This window comes from Taurulus bubalis, assembly GCF_910589615.1.
Source record: "Taurulus bubalis genome assembly, chromosome: 17".
In the NCBI taxonomy this organism is placed as follows: Eukaryota; Metazoa; Chordata; class Actinopteri; order Perciformes; family Cottidae; genus Taurulus; species Taurulus bubalis.
The window spans coordinates 14,717,976-14,741,726 of NC_136605.1; the positions used below are offsets into that span (position 1 = coordinate 14,717,976).

General features: G+C 41.4%; 2 protein-coding genes across 2 annotated transcripts; one reads left to right on the forward strand and one right to left on the reverse strand.

Moving 5' to 3' along the window:
* Nucleotides 1–15: 15 nt before the first annotated feature.
* tbl3 (transducin beta like 3) lies at nucleotides 16–15,970 on the forward strand. The gene is made up of 23 exons (XM_079232786.1): nucleotides 16–125; nucleotides 251–302; nucleotides 492–587; nucleotides 1,005–1,052; nucleotides 1,198–1,339; nucleotides 1,451–1,535; nucleotides 2,164–2,334; nucleotides 2,463–2,538; nucleotides 2,670–2,766; nucleotides 2,904–3,103; nucleotides 3,263–3,404; nucleotides 4,038–4,096; nucleotides 5,587–5,693; nucleotides 5,811–5,946; nucleotides 9,520–9,759; nucleotides 10,008–10,078; nucleotides 10,569–10,725; nucleotides 11,152–11,210; nucleotides 12,077–12,180; nucleotides 13,071–13,142; nucleotides 13,277–13,435; nucleotides 13,901–13,994; nucleotides 14,632–15,970. Exons 1-23 carry the CDS (start codon nucleotides 94–96, stop codon nucleotides 15,005–15,007), a joined length of 2,775 nt encoding a protein of 924 aa, XP_079088912.1. The 5' UTR covers nucleotides 16–93; the 3' UTR covers nucleotides 15,008–15,970.
* Nucleotides 15,971–16,081: 111 nt separating this feature from the next.
* Nucleotides 16,082–19,219, reverse strand: noxo1a (NADPH oxidase organizer 1a). The gene is made up of 8 exons (XM_079233355.1): nucleotides 19,103–19,219; nucleotides 18,905–18,985; nucleotides 18,746–18,818; nucleotides 18,464–18,647; nucleotides 17,888–18,078; nucleotides 17,664–17,786; nucleotides 17,381–17,498; nucleotides 16,082–17,275 (listed from the first exon to the last, which is right to left on the reverse strand). Exons 1-8 carry the CDS (start codon nucleotides 19,160–19,162, stop codon nucleotides 16,522–16,524), a joined length of 1,584 nt encoding a protein of 527 aa, XP_079089481.1. The 5' UTR covers nucleotides 19,163–19,219; the 3' UTR covers nucleotides 16,082–16,521.
* Nucleotides 19,220–23,751: the final 4,532 nt, after the last annotated feature.

Genomic DNA, 23,751 nt, shown 5'->3' on the forward strand with positions numbered 1-23,751 from the left:
TTGACTTCAGCCAACGTGCGAAGTGAGAAATAACAAATTAACTTCACTGTAGCGGACAAACATATTTAATTGTTGGCATTCAACGTGAGCAAGATGGCGAATACCAACCTTCAGTTCAAGACGAAGTAAGTTTTTGACGTCTCGCACGTGCAGGCTGCAGACCTTGCTAGCTGGCTAGCACAAGCTAGGCTATAGTGTCATGTTAGTGTGTGCAACTTACAGTTATATTTATGTTTTTTTTCTCTTACAGTTATGTCGTTGACAGCAAAATTGAGCCGTTTTACAAAGGAGGAAAAGTGCAAGTGAGTTGTCTGTTTTGTGTCAAAAGTGTCACAATCAGTGTTTTTAACATGTTGTAACAGCCTGAAATTATCTCAAAGGACTCCACTGACTGACTATTGCAGTGAGACAAATGTTGGGGACTGACTGGTGACCTATATCTGACCCCAGATACGATGGTCCTTAACCTCTCTATCTTGATTGTTTTCCAGATCAGCAAAGATGAAAAGTACATCTTTTGCACTTGTGAATCTCGCGTCAACGTTTTGGAGATCAGCACAGGGAAGATTGTCCACAGTGTTGAGCATGTGAGTACTGAGTGGGTGGTTACCTTTTGAAGGACCGAGCCGTATATTTTGTAAATTAATATTTGCAAAAGCAGAAGCCCTATAGAATAATGCCCAGCACAATAGAGTATACAGTACTTGTTCCTTATGTTTTCTGTGCTGCCTAAAATTGCAAAATGTAAGTAATGTATGTGCTTTATGTAGACTAATCACATATTTGATTGATTTTATTTATGATGAATTAAATATGTATTGCATTGGTAGTATAATTCGTGTTCAAAGGATGGATTAATTATTTGACCAACATTTGTAAAAAAAAAAAAGCATGTCAAACATGTTCTGGTACCAGCTTCTTAAATGTAAATATTTGTTTTGTACGATATTGTTGATTGAACAATCCTGACAATCTGTCTTGTCTGTCCATATTGTTATTTCCAGGATGATCAAGAGGACATCACATCATTTGCACTCAGCTGTGATGATGAGGTAAAGCAAACACTTAAAGCACCAGTCATCACGTCAGTCAGACTTCATTGTGTGAATTTGGATGTTTTTTGCTGGAGTTTCTTCTCTCGGTCTGTAAGAAAGTATTCAGTATACATGTATGTCTCTGTTCTGCTTTCCACCACAGATGCTGGTAACAGCTAGTAGAGCTCTGCTGCTGAAGCAGTGGGACTGGAGGCAAGCTCAGTGCACTCGCTCCTGGAGGGCCATTCACACTGTTCCTGTGGCCAGTATGACCTTTGACTCCACCTCCACACTCGTGGCCACAGGTCAGCAATTATTGACAATAAGTTGTTTCTTTTGTGTACCGTGTTTCTGCCTTATCTCTGCTACATAGACATTGTACAGTTTTCAGTGTTTGTCTTCCTGTTGTCTTGCAGGTGGCTGTGATGGCACTATAAAGCTTTGGGATGTGGTAAAGCAGTACTGCACCCACAACCTTAAAGGCTCATCTGGCGTTGTTCAGTAAGTTTAAATATCTCTCGAGTTCTTCGTTTAAAAACTTGTATACTCAAGGTTAGTTTGTCAGTCCTACTTTTTTCTCCCTTTATCTTATTTTGAGATCCATAAACATGTTTTTTTACAAAGAAATTAATCAGTAAATAATCAGAATTGCTTTAAGTATTATCTTGAAATATTTGTTTTTATCTGCCATAAATTTGTATAAGTAACTAATAGGATTGAGCAATGTATTTGAGTTAAATCATGTTTTTTTTTTCCCGGTTGGTCATTACTGCTTTTTAACTACTTGTGTACATAACAATCCTGTCTTTGTTGACCTTATTTCTAGCTATTATTGAATTTTTTGTTCAGAGAGATGCGAAAAACACTGTAAACTCTCTCATGTGCACACACACATGGCCAATAAAGCTGATTCTGATGTACTTTGTTGATTTGAAGGCCAGTAAAATCTGATTTTCAGATATTCCAAATCAGAAAAATACTTTTAATATTTCTTTAATAACGTATAGTAAATATTTTTTTAGGTGGAGTACCATAAAAAGTTTGAAAGTTGCAGGTTTTAGGTTTAGTTACACTTATTGAGTATCAAATAAGAAAATTCAGTAGCATACTTGTGTGTGTGTCTTTGCAGCCTGGTCCAGTTCCACCCAGACATCAGCAAGCTGCAGCTCTTCTCCTCCTCTCTGGACTGTGGCATTCGGCTGTGGGACCTGAGCTCCAGTCAGTGTGTGTGTGTTCTGCAGAGCCACTACAGCGCTGTCACCTCCCTCAGCTTCAGTCCCGATGGTGACACCATGGTCAGGTACCGTACACTCAGCCACCCAATGGACGGGCTGTTATTCACAACATCCCAACTTTTGGGGGCATCTAACAGGGAGTGTTTTCTTTCTTCTTCTTCTGCTGTAATTGTGTGCCAATCTTTATTTGTAGTTCTGGCAGAGACAAGATCTGTACAGTGTGGGACCTGAAGGCTCGGAAAGCCAAGAGAACTGTGCCGGTCTACGAGGTAAGACAGCATGTGGAGAACTGGGAGATATTCATGTCTTAATTGATTAAGAAAGAATACATATTTTTGTAGTCTTCATGTTGGAAGAATACGGCATCTTCATTCTCTGTATGTGTTGTCTTTGTCGTCAGGCTGTGGAGGGTGTGGTGCTGCTGCCTGAGAATGAGGACTTGTCTCAGATTGGAGTGAAGAGCAAAGACTTGCATTTCATTACAGCAGGCAGCAAAGGTTCGCTTCTTGAGTTCTCCTGAACATCTAATCTGTGTTGCCGTGCACAAATCCATATTTTGTGTGACCTGACCTGTGAACTGAATTCCTCAGAGCTTTTCTTTAAATGTCTCTGTCTCTCCCTTCTTCACCTGTAGGTGTAATGCGAGTGTGGGAAGCCAGCACGGCGCGTTGTGTCTACGCCCAGATCCTCTCTGAGGAAGAGGAAGAGAAGGACGACGACCCCCGCAGCCTTACGTACCTCCTTTTCCTGCCTGCCTCCTCCAGACTTGCCACAGTCACAGCGGAGCACAACATTGTGCTCTACCAGCTACCTGGTCTCACCACACAGCAGCAGGTGTGTACTGAGGTGGAGGTTGAATGGGTTTAACCTTGCAAATGGTTCTAGACAACTCGATCATCAAACTAGAGACTCCGGCCATTCAGGGCTTCTTTTATTATCATCTATACATAATTAATGGTCACCCTTGCCCTCTTCTGTTGTTCTCTCTCCCAGTTTGTGGGATACAATGACGAAGTGCTGGACGTGAAGTTTTTGGGTAAAGGTGACAGCCACATCGTGGTTGCCACCAACAGCTGCCAGCTGAAGGTGTTTGAGCTGCTCACCAACAGCTGCCAGATCCTCTACGGACACACAGGTCAGTAACCAGCAGAGGGCAGCATGTGTATACAAGTACCGATGTGAAACGCAAAGCAGTGTGTTTATTTAATCACCAGAGGGCAGAAAGTCTCCAATTTTTTTTAAATGTATTAATATTATTCATTTATCTGTCTTTTTCCACACCAATCTTCCTGTGTTAGAAACTTTAAGAACAATACATGTAAGAAAAACAGTTATTCGTCAGTCTAAGTTTTTCCTGTCTTGATGTGGATGACTGGGAATGAAAATCTTGCAACAGTTGCAGATATATTACCACCCTGGGAATAATGGTTAGTCTCAAAGAAAAATAAGTTTGCTTTGTATTGAGGCTGAACTATATTGATATTATCAAATAAATATGAATAACCTTTTATGTGAAGAGCTTTACATGCTGTAGAAAATTCAACTCAAAAGACATAAATAAGGAATAATGCAACATTTAAGCACGCAGGCTCTAAAACCATAGCAGGTCTAGTGAAAATTTGGGTTGTCATAAGAGGAACTAGAATCCAAGAATCTGACATAATCACCTTATCGCCATTTCATGGTATCAGCAAGTGACTTGCTGAGCAGGTTGCAGAGAAGATGATCGGCTCTAACAGTCACTGCTATTTCTGTTTATTGTTCACAGATACTGTCCTCTCACTGGACGTGTTCAAAAAGGGCGTTCTCTTTGCGAGCTGTGCGAAGGTGAGCATACATCTAAACATCTTCCTGCCCTCAACTATTGTTCACAAAGAACTCTGTGAAAGGAGCAGTGTGTAGGAAGAAGTTTATTGGCAGATGTGTAATTTAATATTCATAACTGTGTTTACATTACAAAATAATAATAATAATAGGGCTGCAACTAACGATTATTTTAGTAATCGATTAATCGGTTGATTATTTTTTCGATTAATCGATGAATCGGATAAAAAAATGTTTTTATCAAAAAAGCGTTCATTTCCAACCCTTTAAACAGAAGTGACAGTGCAAAACATCTTCAGAAAGTGCACAAACAGGTTGCTCCTTGAACATCCCTGAGCTGTTTATTAAAACAACAAAATGGACTAACACTAAAAACATACACATCTATGCTTTACATCTGCCAAATGTGAGCCCTTTTTACTGTAATTGATCCCTCCAGAGGCTGCATTTACATACCCTGCTTTATCAATATGTATGAAATACTGGGACAGAGGGAAGCTGTACTGCTCCATATAGAGCGTCCTCTTCCTTAAACTCTTTCATTTTGGGTCTCTTATGACCACGACGTCACGTTGTTGGCTAAGCCCGACTACGTGATTTGCTTCATTCTACTTTGAGTAAAAAAAAAAAAAAACCTGCAGCCAGATCCGCTGGTGTGCCGGTTTAACGTGAACAAGTGACATCGTGAACTGAACCAGACCGGGGGGTGACGGCATGTTTCATCACGTTACGTTTTTTTACAAGCAAGACTGAACTGTAACGGAGCATAACGTAACTTTAACGACAATACACAACCAAACACGTTAGCTAACGTGATATCAAGCTGACTAGCTTCCATTAAAAACAAGTTTGAGGAACATGAAGACGCTGATTGGCCAAGACTCGACTCGTCAAAGATCTTCTCTTTTTGAGAACATCACAACCTCAGCTTTTCTCGTGTCTCACTCCAATCGCAGAAACGCTAGCCGGCCAGTTGCTCTGCTCCGCTCTTTTTTTTCTTCTCCGCGACTTATTGCCCGGCGTAATAATCGCGCGACACAACAAATCGATAATGAAATTCGTTGCCAACACTTTTGATAATCGATTTTCATTGATTTTATCGATTCGTTGTTGCAGCCCTACTTCATAATGACATGAAACTATGAATTGTTGTCCACCATGTTACACCACTATGTTTCTAGAGTAGCCCCAAAACAATACAGCCTTTTTTACTTCCTGAAGGTCACTGTGGATCTGTGACACACTTGGCACTATTGAAAGACACTTAAGCCAACAATAACATTTATTGATTTACCTGGGACATTGTACATTCATCAGCGTTTCAGCTTCCACCTCTAGCCACGGTTAGCGAATGAGCAAATTAGTTAGAAATCAGCAACCAAATGTTTTTTAGTTTGTAAAAGTAGTGCCTGAGATGAGGTAGTATGATTTCTCATGATTATCAGTTTATGTTTAAATGTTAGGTAAAGTGTGTGTTGTGTCTCTGTCTTTAGGACAGGTCAGTGCGTGTGTGGCAGATGGACAGTGACAGTGGGCAGGTGCACTGTGTGGCTCAGGGCTCCAACCACACTAATGCTGTGGGCTCCATCACCTGCTCCAGGTAATACTCCTGCAAACACGCACGTGTTTCTTGTCACGTGCCGGCAGGAATTGGTCGTAAACTGAAGGACATTAATGAGTCTGTGTGACGATAATGATTCTCCATCTTTGTGTCCAGGATGAAAGCTTCTTTCATAGTGTCTGGCAGTCAGGACTGTACCCTGAAGGTGTGGGATCTACCGGAAGACTTGTCTACAACAGGAGCGGACATACATCAGCTGAGTCCCCGCGCCACAGAGAAGGCTCATGACAAGGTACGAGCGCAAAACTCTACACACAGTTCAGGAAGAAGAAAGGAGCAACGTTTAAACATCCTGCTCAATATTATTTCCAATGCATTTATCATTCATTAGATGTCATTAGAATACATTTGAGCAAGTCCCCTGATTATCTAATTCCAAAGATAAAAGTAAATTATAGCACCCTCATCACTTCTCCATTGATTTATTAAAATGGGGTCGATGTTTCGGTCTTGAGAAAGGTCCTTGTGCCTGATGAGTTGAATCCCGAGATGATGAGTGTGTGCGGAAATTGACGTTTTTCTTTGTGAACTGGATAGAAGTAAAAACAGCCACACTTTCAGTTGGCCGCAAATAAAAGTAGAAAAGTGCACTTAGTAGAGCTCAGGTGTCCAGATGTGTCAGCAATGACCACATTACATCAGACATGTCGTACACGACTGACACACAGCTCTCATTTTCTCGGCTCTGTACAGTTAAACTGCTGTTCATTGTATAATGCGTCATAGTGAATGTTTAACACTTCCAATGAACAGAAACTGTCAGTCTGTTGGCTCTGTTACCTGTATTATTTGTTATCTCTGTTAATCAAACACACTGCAGGACTCTGCTGCTCAGTGTTATTCAGCCTCCCTCTACCAGCCAGTTAAGAGTCGTAAGCAGTCGTCATTCAATGACGGTCCCCAAAAAATGTTCAACAATGTGAATCACTGCAACCACAAGAGGTCCTTGAGCTTATTTACATTCACATACAAAACCTTGCATGATACTATCCAAGTTTCTGAGGACAGGCAGGCGGACGCAGAGATTAGGGCTGCAGCAACGAACCGATAAAATCGATAAAAATCGATTATCAAAAGTGTTGGCAACGAATTTCATTATCGATTCAGTGTGTCGCGCGATTATTACGCCGGGCAATAAGTTGCGGAGAAGAAAAAAAAGAGCGCAGCAGAGCAACTGGCCGGCCAGCGTTTCTGAGATTGGAGTGAGACACGAGAAAAGCTGAGGTTGTGCTGTTCTCAAAAATAGAAGATCTTTGACAAGTCGAGTCTTGGCCAATCAGCGTCTTCATGTTGCTCAAACTTGTTTTTAATGGAAGCTAGTCAGCTTGCTATCGCGTTAGCTAACGTGTTTGTGTTGTGTATTGTCGTTAAAGTTACGTTATGTTCCGTTACAGTTCAGTCTTGCTTGTAAAAAAACGTAACGTGATGAAACATGCCGTCACCCCCCGGTCTGGTTCAGTTCACGATGTCACTCGTTAACGTTAAACCGGCACACCGGCGGATCTGGCTGCAGGTTTTTTTAAATTTTTTTACTCAAAGTAGAATGAAGCAAATCACGTAGTTGGGCTTAGCCAACAACGTGACGTCGTGGTCATAAGAGACCCAGAATGAAAGAGTTTAAGGAAGAGGACGCTCTATATGGAGCAGCACAGCTTCCCTCTGTCCCAGTATTTCATACATATTGATAACGCAGGGTATGTAAATGCAGCCTCTGGAGGGATCAATTACAGTAAAAAGGGCTCACATTTGGCAGATGTAAAGCATAGATGTGTATGTTTTTAGTGTTAGTCCATTTTGTTGTTTTAATTAACAGCTCAGGGATGTTCAAGGAGCAACCTGTTTGTGCACTTTCTGAAGATGTTTTGCACTGTCACTTCTGTTTTTAAATAAAGGGTTGAAAATGAACGCTTTTTTTAATAAAAACATTTTTTTATCCGATTAATCAAAAAAATAATCAACCGATTAATCGATTATTAAAATAATCGTTAGTTGCAGCCCTAGCGGAGATGCTCACACACTCAGGCACACATGACCAAATACATAATGTCCTGGCAGCGATAATAATGATAATTAAAATCAAATCCTGAGAGGTTAAACTAAGTACACAAATAAGGTGTATTTGGGTGTGTCTACCCATTTAATAAATGACGTATGATTGACAAAATGTCAAAATTTGTGCATTCATGATGTGGTTTTAGAACCGCAGCACGCATTGCTTAGATTTGCAAACGGTTGACTTTCGCGTCAGAGGTGACAACAATGAATTGGATGTTCAAACCTTGCGTCCTTGTTCAATCAAAACCAGCGGAAGTTTGAGAATACATTTTCTTTACAATTTTTATTTTGTATTTCCTGTTTTCTGCATAATGCATGCGCTGAAGAAAGAGTTTTGACACGTCCCGGCATTGTCATCAGGTCTTTCTGTCGTCTCATGTACTGACGTACTGCTAAGCCTTTTTTTCTCGGATATAGTGGAGGAAAGTCATTGTTAACATTTACTCACGGAACAAGAGCCCATCAGGTTACGGCTGGAATTTGGATGCATGACTGAGAGTGCAAAGTCTTTCCTCCCAGTGCAAATGTGTCAGATTTTCACAGATAGTCTGATTGTTCAGCAGGTAGATCTTGTCCTTTTTTTTAAATGCCAGTGTACATGCATATATTATTAAAAATAGCAGTATACTTTTGATCAGACTATTTAGTCCTTGCGCAGAAAGATATATAACTTTAGTGAGGATTATTTCCGTGTCTCTCTCACTCACTCACACACACACACACACACACACACACACACACACACACACACACACACACACACACACACACACTCGGTCTTCAGCCAGGTCTTTGTTCAAGTTAAGAGTCGCCTGCCATGCAAGGTGACACTTAACTTAAGGAAGTTCTGAAGATATTAGTTGCTGGAATGTCAAGTTTTCACACGCTATGATTTCCTGGTACATCATTAGGCAAGGCAAAGCAAGTTTATTTGTAGAGCACATTTCAACAACAAGGCGATTCAAAGTGCTTCACATAAAACCCTTAAAAGCATCAAAACATAATGCAGATTTAAAAACAGTTAAGAAAACATTAAAACAGTCAAAAAGCAAAATAAAAAATAAAAGTTGAAAAAGCAAAATAAAAGTTGAATAAAAGTTGCAGTGCAGTTTAAGAAATAAAATGCAGTAATGAGATGCAGTAATTGAATCTGGTTCAATTAAAGGCAGCAGCAAACAGAAAAGTCTTCAATGTGGACTTAAAGGAGCTGAGGGTCTCAGCAGACCTGCAGCTCTCAGGGACCTTGTTCCAGATATGTGGAGCAGAAAAGCTACAATACATTACATTTCATTTAGCTGACTCTTTTATCCAAAGCGACTTACATTTTTGCTCTATACACCGTAGACACAGCAACGGTGTAAGATACAACAATCTGTCCATCAGCAGGACTGTGTTACTTTACTAGTCTTTTGTTGTCATGTAACACATTCAGGCAGTGTCATGAAAGGACAGATTTGTGAGATTTGTATTTTATTTTATGCCTTTACCGTGTTGGAAAGAATATATATATTTTTTTTCCATCTTGTTTCTCAGCAAGGCTCCTTTTTGAAAACATTTGCAAATAGACAATTTTGCCTTTCGACCCAACATGATATTATCTTTGTTGCCTAAACCAAAGAAGATTTCTGGTAGAAAGCCCTGAAGGAAAACTTCTCATGTCCAATAAAGTTACTTCTCTCAAACTTTCATTTACTAAAATCTCATTAACTTGAAAAGGTTCATCCTCATCTCCTGCCCTTGCTTCCTCCAGGATGTAAACAGCGTGGCGGTGTCTCCCAACGACAAGCTGCTGGCTTCGGGGTCCCAGGACCGCACGGCCAAGCTGTGGTCGCTGGCGGGGGACGGGAACGTGGGCATGCTGGGCGTGTTTAGGGGCCACCGTCGCGGCGTCTGGGCCGTCTGCTTCTCTCCTATCGACCAAGTGCTGGCCTCGTCCTCCGCAGACGGCGCGACCAAACTGTGGAGCCTGCAAGACTTCACCTGCCTTAAGGTGAGCCACGAGAAGTGTGCATCTGCCACAGGGTGCCATTTACATTCTGTACATACTGTACAGACTGTGCAGTATGTGCCCTTCCTTGTCAGTGTCATTATAATGCAAATACATCACAGGTGATTTTCTCTTTGTTGTTGAGTTGTGAATTAGTTATTTTTCCATACCTGATTGTAATTGGGATATTTGTGTGGCTGTAAAGTAAAAATGATGTGATTTGTTGTTTGTTTCTCTGATTTTTATTTTAGACGTTTGAGGGTCACGATGCATCGGTTTTGAAGGTCGTCTTTGTGAGCCGAGGCACTCAGCTGCTCACCGGGTAACCTTCATGCAAAAAGTTTCTTTTCCTTTTTTTTCCCTTTTTCATTGCATTAACAGGTTTGTTTTGGAAACACTTTGCCGTGTCAATTCATTTTAACCCTCACTTTGAGCCTCACTTTGTGCTGTGCATCTGGAAAAGTGAGCTCCAAACCTTCATGTGTGCTTATGTTTGATCTGATTTTTCTATTTCTCTGACTTCCTGAACAAAAACTAGCTTTAGGCTCAAGTGGACTGTTCATATTAATAATTTTTTGTGATTTTTGAAAATTATATTAAATAGGAAAACACAACACGTAAACTGTAACTGTGTCCAATTCCCACACATTATGATTATTATTGAATAATCTTTATTGTAGACCGTTATTGCATTTAGTTTACAAGAAACCAACATCCTCATTAGAAGAGTATAAATATGGAGTATAATATATATAATATATGGAGTATATAATATAATAACTCAACTCTCCCAACTGGCGTTCTGTCCTCAGTGGCTCGGATGGTTTAGTGAAGCTGTGGACCATAAAGACCAACGAGTGTGTAAAGACGCTGGACGCCCACCAGGACAAAGTGTGGGGTCTCCACGCCAACCGCAAAGATGACAAGATGGTGACTGGTTCAGCCGACTCCAACATCACCGTGTGGGTGGTAAGTGTGACGCGATTGATCACCTGAACGCGAACGTAGAGAGAATGAAGCTGCATCGATTAGCAGTTAAAAAATAGTTGTTCTCGTCTTCATTCAAAACTATCCTAATAATACTGATAAATCACTAAATATAAGCAAGACAAAACAATGACCTTTAATCACTCGACAGGGCACTCTGGCTCGTTCGGTCAGTATTTGCATCCAGCTAGAACGGAGGTGACATCAGCTATATATTTGGGTCTTTGTGTATCTCACCTTCTGCGGCAACCTTTTGCTAAATATTTTGTCCACATCTTAGCTAGTTGGTTATTTTTAGCTGACCTTTAACTCTTAACTGTGATCTTTCTCGGGGAGGGAACATGGGGGAATTTCCGCTGCAGGAATCAATGTATATCCACAAAAATGTTGTCTTTTGTCAACTGCTAGGATGTGACTGAGGTGGAGCTGGCGGAGGAGCAGGCCAAGCAGGAGGATCAGATACTTAAGTACGCTACACACAACATACATTTGATCAGAGGCAACAGCATCGGCTGATGTCATTCGGCACTACATCCTCTGACTGAACACACAAACTGAAGTGGTGCACAAACAAAGTCTGGTCATCTTTGGTCCGCCTTGTTGTGACATCATGTCGCCTGATAATTAAACAGACTGTGATAGGTGGACGTAACCCTCACTGGGTCACAGGTCAGGCGTGGCTTTGTGTGTTTATGTTCTATATAGAAGGAGGAAACTTCAGGTCTCAGACAATTGATTATGTTCAATTTCAATACAATTCAATGCATTTTGTCTAGCCCAAAATTACAAATTTGCCTCAGAGGGCTTTACAATCTGTACACATACGACATCCTCACCTCAGGAAAAGAATCCCTCCAAAAATATGTTTTTAATGAATGTATATGTTGACTTACAGATGGACTCAGACATAAGTGTTCACGTTGACTCCATCATGGGAAACAAATCGATTATTATCAGGCAGGATTTCTTGTAGTAAAATATTTTGGAATGCTTTGTTATTGTAGTGAAAGAAGTCGATTTCGTCAAGACATTTTTATGTGAAAAGTAAATGTTTTTTTCGTACATTTCACTTTAGTGTATTTCATGTTAAAGTTGAATCCACACAAAGGGCTTGAACATCCAGGTAATGCGATTTTATATCTCGTCTGTCAAACCTTTTAAATGTTAGTATAGACTTTCGGTCCACAGTCGAGGAACTACATTTTAGTTTAGTTGTGTTTCATTTCCGGGGACATTTACCATTGAGCTAATTTGCCGTGAACATTGAGGAACAAACATTTTAGTATGTGCTTATTTATGAAACTGTGTGTTTGTGTGCTTCTTGTGTCTGAAGGCAGCAGGAGTTGTCCAACCTGCTCCATGAGAAGAAGTACCTGAAGGCCCTGGGTCTCGCTATCTCACTGGACCAGCCCCGCACTGTGCTTACTGTGATTAAAGGTACTTTGTGCTACAACTCTTTTTGCGCAATTATGGTGACACTTCAGTACTGAAGGAAAGATTGATGCTTTAAACCTTCCGCAAACCTACCGAAACTGTCGTGATATTTTGTCATCAACACAATGGTAGATGACACAAGAACAACTAGTTCCCTGGATGTATCACAAACCGGATTCATTATTACAATTAGTGTTGCATAACTTATTTTTATTGTTGACACTTTAGCATTGGAAAGTGAAATGCAGTTTAAATCGCATTATAGTAGGAAACATTTTACCATGAATCCAGAATCTTCCCTTTTTTTTTTTATACCTTTACATATTAATGAGAGATACAAGCAATAATAACACTTGACGTTACGCTACAAGTGGAGGACAGACATCAATCATGTGCAGTCCTGGAGAGGGCGGATCAGTAAGCATGTCATTCAGTAGATGCCAAACAAAAGGCAGACACATTCCTAGTTCTCTAGAATAATCCAAAGTGGCATCACACCTAGTTATGAAAGAATATGAGTTCAGCCAATCTCAGCTGTGCACATGTGGATTTTCCTGAAAGTATGTGTCACAGTTTCCACCCACCAATGTTAATTTTATAATTATATATAATAAATAAATGTGAGATGTTTATCTTTTGAAAAGGAAGATGTGCCATTGCTAATCCAAAGGCTCTTAAATGCTTTATGTTTTCAGTGAAAAAACTCCGTAAACAAACTAAAGAACAAAAATATAGCCACACAAATCTTTCATTTAGACTTTCTTCATTCATTTTACATGGGCACCATTCATAATGTGACACAATACATATGTGGACATTAAATATGATGAACAAATATGCCCCAAAAGCTGACTGTTTGATGTCTCTGACATGTTGTTCTCTCTTGCTTCTAGCGATCCGTCAGGTGGAGAATAGCCACGAGCTGTTGGAGAAGACCGTCCTGAAACTACGAGTTGATCAGAAAGGTAAAGGATGAATGATGTCCGTAAACCTTCTTATGATGGAATACATAAACGACAAAGGGAAATAAATGTTTTGAAGAAGAAGAAGAAGTTAAAAAAGAGTAAAACTAATGAAGTCTGACTTCAACCTCACTCAGAGTCGCTCCTGCGCTACTGTGCTGTGTGGAACACCAACGCCAGAAACTGTCAGGATGCCCAGGCCGTCCTACAGGTGCTCCTCACACACCTGCCGCCTGAGGAGCTGCTGAAATACCAGGGCGCCCGAGCCCACCTCGAGGGACTCATCCCATACACAGGTCAGCTGTGTGTGCGCGCGTGTGCGTGTGCGTGTGCGCGTGCGCGTGCGTGCGTGCGTCTAATTGAGACAAACTGATTGTAAAAGACACACAGTATGGAAGTGTACGTGAACACGGTTCCTCTCCAGACATCATGAGACAAAAGCTAAACTGAACTAAATAACTCTCCGTGCCAAGGTGATTTCAAATAATAATTTAAATACTCAAATGATGCAATCATCTTACTTACAAACCTGCCTGACCCTCCTTTATTAGATAGGTGTGTCATTATTAGGCACACCTACACAAGATACACCGAGTACATTATAGTTTATTAGCATCATTAGTGATGTAAACATGAAAGTGTTGTATAGAAGCGATCAAGCCTAATTTCCCTGATACCCATCTCGTCATTGCTGTTAAAGCTCCGGTTCCTAAATTCACATGTGAGCTGAAATGAATGGCTGTTTACTCGTTCCCCCACAGAGAGACACATGCAGAGGATTGGCAATCTACTGCAGGCGTCCATGTTCTTGAACTACATGTGGCAGAAGATGAGAGTGGCCGGAGCACCATCCAGGTGAGGTTGAAGGCGAAAGCGGCGCTCGGGGCTGCGCTAATGGGGGCCATGTTGTTTCTGGTACCGGTGAGACATTAAGATGCGAAGTTGGAGTAACAGATTATTTCACCAAAAGGCCTTTCTGACGCTCGAACACTGTGCAGCCGTTTATACAATGAGACCAGTGTTTTTTTTGCTAGAGCGCTGTGCTTTGACACCCTCTGTGCACTGACAGACGGTCTCTATTTAGAGCCTCACACGCTTTATTGAACCTCTTTCTCACAGACTGGCGCTCAGTAACTTCCTTAGCCTTCTCCACTGAGTACAGCAAAAAGAGCAATCAGTTCTGCAAAACTCTGTTACCTCTGTTCGGTAACTAAATAGTGTCACCATGTGTGTCCAATATGACATGTATGTGGTTGAGCTAGTCAAGGTCTCCAACAAACACAATGTCCGATGTCTTGTTTCTGTCTCGCATGAATACAGAAGAGGGAAAGGTTGCAGAGCAGCATTCTCTATCGAGTATATCCAAGTTGAGTTCAGTGAAAGGTGAAACTAATTCAGTGATACTGAGTGGAAATGATAGAGGCAAATGGAAAAGTTATGAAAGCATTCATGCAGCTTATGACTCTAATTATTGTTGTTATATCCTTTCTAGCATGGGCCAAGATGAAGAAATGGATACCACTCCTCTTGCACAGCCTTTCTTTATGATTGAAAAGGAGAAAGGAATGGAATGTGGCGATGAGGAGAAACAAGATGGCAATGAGAGTGATTGCGAAAAAGGTGACGATCCAAATTGCCCAGTTAAAGAAAAAGAGGAGAAGGAGGACGATGAAGTCAGTGCCTCAAAGAAAGCCTCCACCAACGACGGGCTAGTAGAAAACGGAGGGAGCACCAAAACAAATGGTAACCACCACTCTGAAAGTGAGGAGAGCTCAGATGAGGAAGACCTGGAAGAAGATCAAACGGTGAGAGTGATGAAATGTCTCCCGGTTTCCTCCGTTCTACAAGGCCAGACTTTCGCCAGCTGACGGGGATCTCTGAGCTCTTAACGGGCGGCTCACTCCCTAAAGGGTTGTCCTAGCACAGATCATTAAGTGGAGTGATACGCTGACTGTGTGGCAGTGACAGGCGAGACAGGTGTGGAGTGATGATGATAATGAAACAGATAATAGGCCTCTTTGTACATTCCCCGTCTCCGCAGCTCGTAAACAGTTTCAGGTTGTTTTTGCCAGTAATTTGATTGTGTGTCAGTTTTGAGTTTGAGCAAAAATAAAAAAATAAACTTAACCAACCTGATTTCCTCAAACAAAGTGGACATTTTGGAGGGAAACAGGAGTGAATGAAGAGAGACTGAGCTGCATGAACATTCAGGCCGTGGTTCTCTTCCCCCACTGTAGACACCAGCTGCATCCTTTGTCTCCTTCTGCCATGCGAGTCGTCCTGATCTACCGGTTCAACCACAACACAGGTGGCTTTACATTACAAGCATAGGGTTTTTTTTTATATTCAATGACTACAAATGTTTAATAAATGAATCAAATCTGTTCTCTGTGATTTAACAAGTGTTTAATGTAATGCACCATATTATTCATGAAAGGTAAACGTTAGTGCTGAGTGGAACTCTGTTTGTTGAGGTTTGGGCTTTCGTGGGAGCGTAGCTCAGTAAAGCTCAGGTGGGGCTGGTTAGGAAGATATTTTTGCCCCAATCAAACAAAGGTATGCATGCTTTGGAGTAAACAGTTGAGACTAGTGAATGACTTAATGGCCCATTATCCAAACCTTTACCAAGACGCAAATGTAATCTGAGACGTGATTAGATTCCAATTAGCAAAACATGTATTTGATGTGTTTGTTGTCCAGCCTTTCTAAATGTTTTTTAACAAGTTTGGATAATGTATATAAAGATTACTACAAGACAAACTGACAATGTTCTACTAGTTGTAACCATTAATCTGCTCTTAACTGAGCACTACTGTAGAGGTGAAACAGTTAATCCATCAACAAAATGAATCTTAAATTAAATGTCCCAACATCTAACTTGTGATGCGACTGAAAACAACAATTAAAATCAAGACATTTGATGATGAAATAAAGTTGGGGGAAAAAATGTTTTATTTACTTCAGTAACATGTGAATACATAGAATTTACATGGACAGACTTTGTAGTGTATACTTAGTGAGATTTACCCACATCCCATTTGTCGAGTTGAGTTTGCTTTTCACAGGCTTTAGCCGGAACTGAAACAACCTGCATGCTCGTTTAGACAAACATTTACTTTTGCTGCCCTCACAAAGACAGTCAAAATGCATATAAGGCACAACACTAGGTTTCCAGTATGGAAAATAAATGAGCATTCGAAAAAGATGGTGAGTTTAGTGATTAAGCTTGTTTATATGTTACTTGACTACTCTGCAACTCATTAGTTCAATTTCTGCAGTTTCATTTCCCAATTGCATTGTGATTAGCAGAACTACATCCTTGAGCCACAGCAGAGATAAAGATCCTTGATAATGAAGATAAAACTGCCCATCAGTGTTCACTTCAGCAGCTAATTATCTCTGTTTGAGTGGGTGACATTCTGTCTTTGGTTGCGTTCTTGCGGGTGACGGTGGTGCACCGGGTGAGGATCTCCCGAGCCTTCGGTCTGGGTGGCACCTTTGGTGCCGCCGGGCCCTTGTAGAGGTTGGGGTCGGAGACACTGGGGATCATTCTCCCCTCTGTGATGCTCGTCGGGCTCAAGCGGTTGCTCTGCACAGGAGGAGGCGTACGGCTGAGACGCAGCTGGTCCTCGTTGTAGCTTTTGCTCAGGTTGAAGGACACGGAGCTCGTCCAGGAAGAATTAAGGTCATCGCTGAAGTCGCTGTCGCTCGAAAAGCTTCCCTGGCTATCTTGTCTCGAGCTCATGCCACGCAGCTCCTCTTCTCCGTCCATCTCCACCATGATCGTGGGTGGAGGGTCGGACTTTGTGGGCGAGGTGGCAACGTTGGCAGCAGTGGCAACGGTGTGAGCTGCAGGCCGAGAGGGACGTTGTTCAGACTGGCTGTTGAAAGAGTGAGATCGCTTTTTCTGTGGGAGCAGGTTAGGTGTTGAAGACCTGATGGGTAGCTGCAGCAGGGTTCCTTGCGACAGGCTGAGCTGATTGGACTGCAGCCCCAAGGTTGGGGAAGGAATTTGGTTTGGAGAGGGGTTTGGGGAGGAGGACCGGCGAGCCTGATGGTTGGCTGTCATGCGGACATGAGGGTTGTTGTAAGGCTGCAGGTACATGGCGGGGATGTAGCCTGCTTTGCTGTTGTACCTGTTAAACGACAAAGACGAGAAGGCTGTAGGAATGTTGTTGCGACATGCGAGCTTTTGTGCCGCTGGAATGTTCTTTACAAGATTAAGCCTCAGTGTTAAATACCTGATGAGCCACCAGCCGTTGGCAGACTTCTGCAGGATCTCAACCACTGAACCGATGGCCACGGTTATCTCGTCGTCCTTGGTGGCCTTGTAGTTCTTGACTGCAGTGTACAGCGCTCCTGAGGGAAAGGCGGGGGCTTTAATACATAACATCGTAGCATCGTGACTGACATTAATCCACTGAGGAATTTGAAACGGGCGTGCATTGTTTATATAAATAAGCCCAGCGTTAATTACCTAATATCTTGAGCATTAAGTAAGTGAACCGGCATCTGTGCACATACCTCGTTCAGGCATCCCATCTATGTCATCTTCATCTTCATCATCTTCATCATCATCAAGGCTCTCCAGGTAGGGGGCAGGGAACCAGGCCATCTTCTTGTCTTCGTTTTCCACAAGCCACCACCCTGAACCAACACAACCACATGTTACACAACATGCATCGGCGCCATTGGGTCGATGAGGTCAAACCCGTAACGGGACACTGGGAGCACCGAAGCTCGCTCACCTGCTTGGTCTTTGATGAGCACGTCTACTTTTTCGTCCAACGCCACTTTGAAAGGTTTGTTCTTGGTGTCCTTGGTCTCGTAAGGGGCCACGCATCTGTACGTCTCCGTGACGAACGGCTGGGTCACGTTTCCACCTTTGACCTCTCCGGCAATGGGGCTGACTTCATCGTCTGATGGCAAGATCATGATGCTGAGGAGGACGGTCGCGGGTTAATTTAGAGATACATTTCTCTTCAGAAAAACACAGAGGAGCTCATGCCCAAATCTAATCCCAACTCGGTTTTGCAGAGATTGCAGAGAAACTCACATTGTCTTTTTTCCCAATCCTTTTACATGTTTATGCAAAAAATAATATGCAGTAATCTTGTACTACCAGTGTTAAGGAAAACCAGGAAGAATAAGAAGTACATTTACAAATAATTGTTTCCTTATTTTCATGCATGTTTGATAGAATTTGCTTTAATGGATAATTTAGTGTTTAGTGTTTGCTCTGGGCTCAATGGCCTCAAAAAGACAAAAGTGCATTCCCACACAAAATGATGTATTTTAATGTACTATACATATCCTCAGCCTACCTGTTCTTGGCAAACTCCGGCTGCAGGTCCTCATCTTTGGGGTGGAAGAACTGGATGAGGTCTGCAGACTGACAGACCTGCGGGTTGCAGCTCAGAAGTTCATTGCAATATTTCTGCAAGAACTTGAGGCGCTGTAGGGACTTGGTTGGACCTTTATTCGCCGTGCCAGCAGTCACCCTTTTGTCTGAAAGCACACGGGACGCTCAGGAAGTCAGAATCCAAACAGCCTGTAATGCACTTTGTAACTCGCACAAGCTGCAGCTGTAATTCACCAACACGTACCTCGAAACTTGGGAAGGATTCTGTCGGATTTTTTCATGTTGTTTGCCGTTGGGAATGCTTTCTTCAGTTGTTTCTGTCAGAATAAATTGGTAACACAACTGTTATTACTAACCAACAACCGCACAAACGCACAGAGGAGCTGTAGCATTTTACACTTACGTGCACTTTCTTGAAATCCGCATAAGTCCTGTAAACTACAATCTCGTTCTGGTCCGACCAAAGCACGGAGGTCATATACATCTGGGGGGAAAAAAAGAATTATGGTAAATTAATCACACTGAGAAAAGCAGATTTTGAATGTGGCACCTCCTTAAAAATGTGGAAAAAAAAAGAAGAAACATCTCCATATGCGCTTACTTTGCACTTCTCCTTGTGCAGCACTCCGATTAAACTGACGCTGAAGGGATAGCGCTCCATGATGAGTCGACAGAGACGTGTGTGTTGGAAGCGGTATGAATCCTCTCAGCCTCGCTCTGGTTTGGTGACTGAAGCAGAGACGCTCTGCAGGTGTGTTTATATCTGCGCCTCCACCGGAGTTGCGGGTGTTGCGTCAGACGCGTAGACGATACGTCCTCGTCACTGGGACAATCCAAAAGACGCACACGCACTCGCGCGCGCACACACACACACACACACACACACACACACACACACACACACACACACACACACACACACACACACACACACACACACACACACACACACACGCACGCACACACACATGCAGGTTACTGCAGAAAGCTATAACTCGGTTACTTATTCGATGTAAAAACAGTTCTATGTTATATACAATGCAAATTATAATACTGCGTCAATAAATAACTTCATAATTGCACCATTTGCTGATTTATAATATTGTAACAAAGTTTCAGTATATCTTATCCTTTTTAAAATGCCAGCGTACATGCATATATTATGAAGAATTGCAGTATACTTTTGATCGGATTATTTAGTCCTTACTCAGAAAGATACATCACTTTAGTGAGGATTCTTTCCGTCTCTCAGACACACACACACACACACACACACACACACACACACACACACACACACACACACACACACACACACACACACACACACACACAATCACACACAATATGCTGGAAAGTTCAACGTCTCACAACAACAGGGGTGTCACAAACAGGTTAAGCCTTTATCTTTTATTTTAGGATTCCTGGACTCATTCTCTGAAAAAGATCTTCAGTCCGTTCAACCTGTGCTCTTGCGCTATTTATTGGTGCTTCTTTCTGTGTATAATAAATATCTCTATGTTACTGTTTATGTTGTGTCATGGTAGAAGGATAAAGTCAGTAAAAATAAATCACTTTTTTCTTTGTCTACATCATTTAATTCTACTTTTCTTTATTGCCCTTCTCATATATGCTTTATATGAAACATCGGACACACATTGAGAAGGGCATATTTCTTCCTTTTCAAAATTAAATAAATATTCTTGTTGACCCCTGTATCTGAACAGCACTCATCTAACTCTAACACACACACACACACACACACACACACACACACACACACACACACACACACACACACACACACACACACACACACACACACACGTACACACGTCTGTATCCCATTTCATTAAGTCTATGATAGTGATTACCAAGCCAGCATTGTTAAAGCCAGATGAGGAAGTTATTGCCCATATCATGTTTTTTTTCACATTTCTTTCTAAAACCTGTTTCCTTCCCTCTATGTTTCCTGCAGCACGTACACCAAACATGAGTCACTTTTACGGAGCATTGACTTTTTTTTCTTAATGGTGAGTAATCATCAGCCTGACGGTAACCATGCAAAGGAACTCCCAAAACAAAACATACTCTTCACCTTTAGAAAACAAAACCATGTATTGTTTCTCATATAAGTATTTTTGGAACAACGCTGCACACAAAACTATTTTGTGTGAATTCAACCTGATCATAAAGGAATGAAGGTGACTGATGGTTTATGGAGATTAAACTTCAGAGCTTTGATCTATTCACTGACTCCGTATGCAGGCAACGGGCTGCCCGATGCTTTCTTTCACACCACTTGTTGATTTACTTATTTGCACCGCCACTGTGTCAGACAATACAAAGTTGGCCACGCATCATGTGACCTTAACTGCTGCAGAAGGCTGAGATGTTTGGAAAGTTCAGAGCCTGAGGAGTGCTTGAGAGAGAGAGAGAAGGACTCAAACCCGTTAGTTGTCCACTACTGACATCTAGTGCCGGCTGCTGTGACCTCCGTGGTCTGAACTCCTGTTCTGCTAGTTAAACTAAACTTTGAGCCTCAAGGTCAAATGCACACATCACCACACGACTGCAAGGTCGACCCTCCACTATAGGACTCATTCCGTTGCAGCTTCTCCAGTTTCTTTTTTATCAACATTTTTTCTGTTTTTTTTGTTTGCTCCATTGTCTATTTTTTGCTTTGTTATGTTTGTCTCTGTCATACAAAGTCAGATACTTGGGTCACATCATCAGGAATGACCTAAGCGATGATGACGATGGGCAGCGGCAGTGTTTCAAACTTTATGCACAAGCCAATATGTTGGCACGTAAATTTCACATGTGTACAGAGGATGTTAAAACTGCTCTCTTTAGAGCCTACTGTACCCCTCTCTATACAGCCCCTGTATGCTATAGTAAGGCAAAAATAACAAAAATTCAGGTGGCATTTAATGATGCTTTCAGAATCTTACTCAAGCTTCCCAGATGGACCAGTGAAAGTCATGTTTGTGACCCGTAATGTTCCCATTTTCCATGCTGTGCTTTACAAATTTACATGTAGATTAAATGACTCAGAAAATGAAATCATAAAAGCCTTAACTGAGCCAACACAGAGTGATACGAGGTATTTTTAACTGCAATGATTCTACCCGTGTCCTCATATTGTATTGTATAGTATTTCATATATTGTTGTTGTATTTGTGTGTTTTTTTGCTTATGGACCTATGAGTATGAATTAAAAGGAATATATATATATATATATATATATATATATATAGCACTATATGCAATTAAAGTATTATTATCTCTCTCCCAAATGTTTCCCGACTCCTTCTGCACTGTCAAATGAATTATAGTAATAAATAAATACAATAAAATTACATACGACGAGGTATGAAATAATTCACTCTTTATTTCCCCTCACGCAATGAGGCTGATTTATCATACATCTTTAAATCAAGTGTATTCAGTCAAGACTTGTAATAACACACTCACAAATAAACATCTGTTTCTTACATTGCACATTTTCATTCTGTTAAATGATTGATAAAAAAAAACAGCAATTATTTTTTAAATCGGATTGCAACACTTTCAATCCACAAAAATACAAAAAAAAGGATTATTCCCACAGCCCATCGAATCCCCTGGTCATGCAGCAGCGACCGAGCCAGCTGAAAGCCTAAAAGCAACACAGGCAGGCGGAGTACATGCACGCTTTGATGCGACCCCTTCCACGATCCTCAGGCGGTGGATACAAACTTCTCAAACACGGAAATATACTTTCACGATTTTTTCTCTCCAAATAAAACATGACTAACCTAATCATTTGTCTTTTTGAAATAAAAAAGATTTATGGACATTTAAAATTTTAAGGCAGCAGGTTTTTTTTCTTCCCTTAAGCATCAAAGGAGTTGATAATCTTCCTACTTTACTTTTCTCCATGAGTCACAAAAAGTGCTTTTTGACAGAATATTTTTCACTGAGGACGGAACGGTAACACATTGGAGATGGGCATGTTGTGTGGAGCTTTTTTTGTTACGTTCAACTGTTGCGTCTTCCTCATTCAGCCACGTTTAACCGCTTCTAAAGATGGAAATAATTTTTAAAAGGATGAATGTGACCAGAACTAAAGACAACTAAGATTTTATCCACAGACTGTATTGAAGATTAACATTCAAATCACAGCATTGTTTTGTCATCACATCTTAACATTTTCAGTCAGTTCAGTCAGTCTAACTCCACATGTGCCACATTTGTCGATACCTAAGATACAATTTATTCATTTTTTAAACTAACAGAGTTGGAATGTACGGTCACATATCTGAGCTTCAAATGCTGGTTACTATTATTAAATCTTTTTATCAGTCTTGTTTTTCTTCTGCAGTTCTACTATAAATAGAAGGAAGCTAAATTGTCTGGAAATAAAAACAAGTCATGCGCTCTTAGAAAGCCGACCTATTGATGACCTTTGGCTTGCATAGAGAAACGTTGACATGAAGCCACTTGAAGACTTCATGTTGCGTTTGAAAAAGCAGCAGCTTGGAAATGAATGGTTGTTGGTTATTAACCTGTTGGAGGTCATCGTCGCTGTGATCCAAACTCGTTGGTTTCAACACGTATTGCCCAAAAAACGCCATCCCTGAACGCCTGATCCACAACTTACAGTCTTAAAGACCTTGCATAAAAAGTAGACCACTGCTCATCATTGCTACTCTCTACAACCGTTTGGCAAAAAAAACAAAAAAACACAACTATCATACTCTGCACTAAACACTGCAGGGGTGTCAAAGTGATGTTAGATGATTTAAATTAAGCTTTACTGAACAAACACACACCCTTTATACTCATTTCTTTTGTCACTCCTCGCTAAAAGGCAATTGTGATTCTCCACTGAAGGAAAACAGGAACATATTTCGATGTCCGACAACAGGAAGACAGATCCTTTACGAGCGCAAATAAATCAGGTGGCACAAATTAAAAGACAGACCAAAATACCATAAAAAAAAAAAGAAATCTGAGGTAAACATGAGGCTCTACAGTGACCGCAAGAACCGGCCGTCCTCCACTGATCTTTCTCTCGTCCTTCTCTGTGCCTTCGTTCCGTCAGTCCACCACAGGAGAGTCTGACAGCGTTTTCTGTTCCTGCAGGAAGGGAACCGGGTCCGCTCCGATCTCGGCACTAAAGGACTCTCTGTTGTTCCCGTCCCGTTGAACCACAGAGCCGCATGAACTGTCCCCTCCTCGACTCGGTACTCCGGTGTGCGTTTG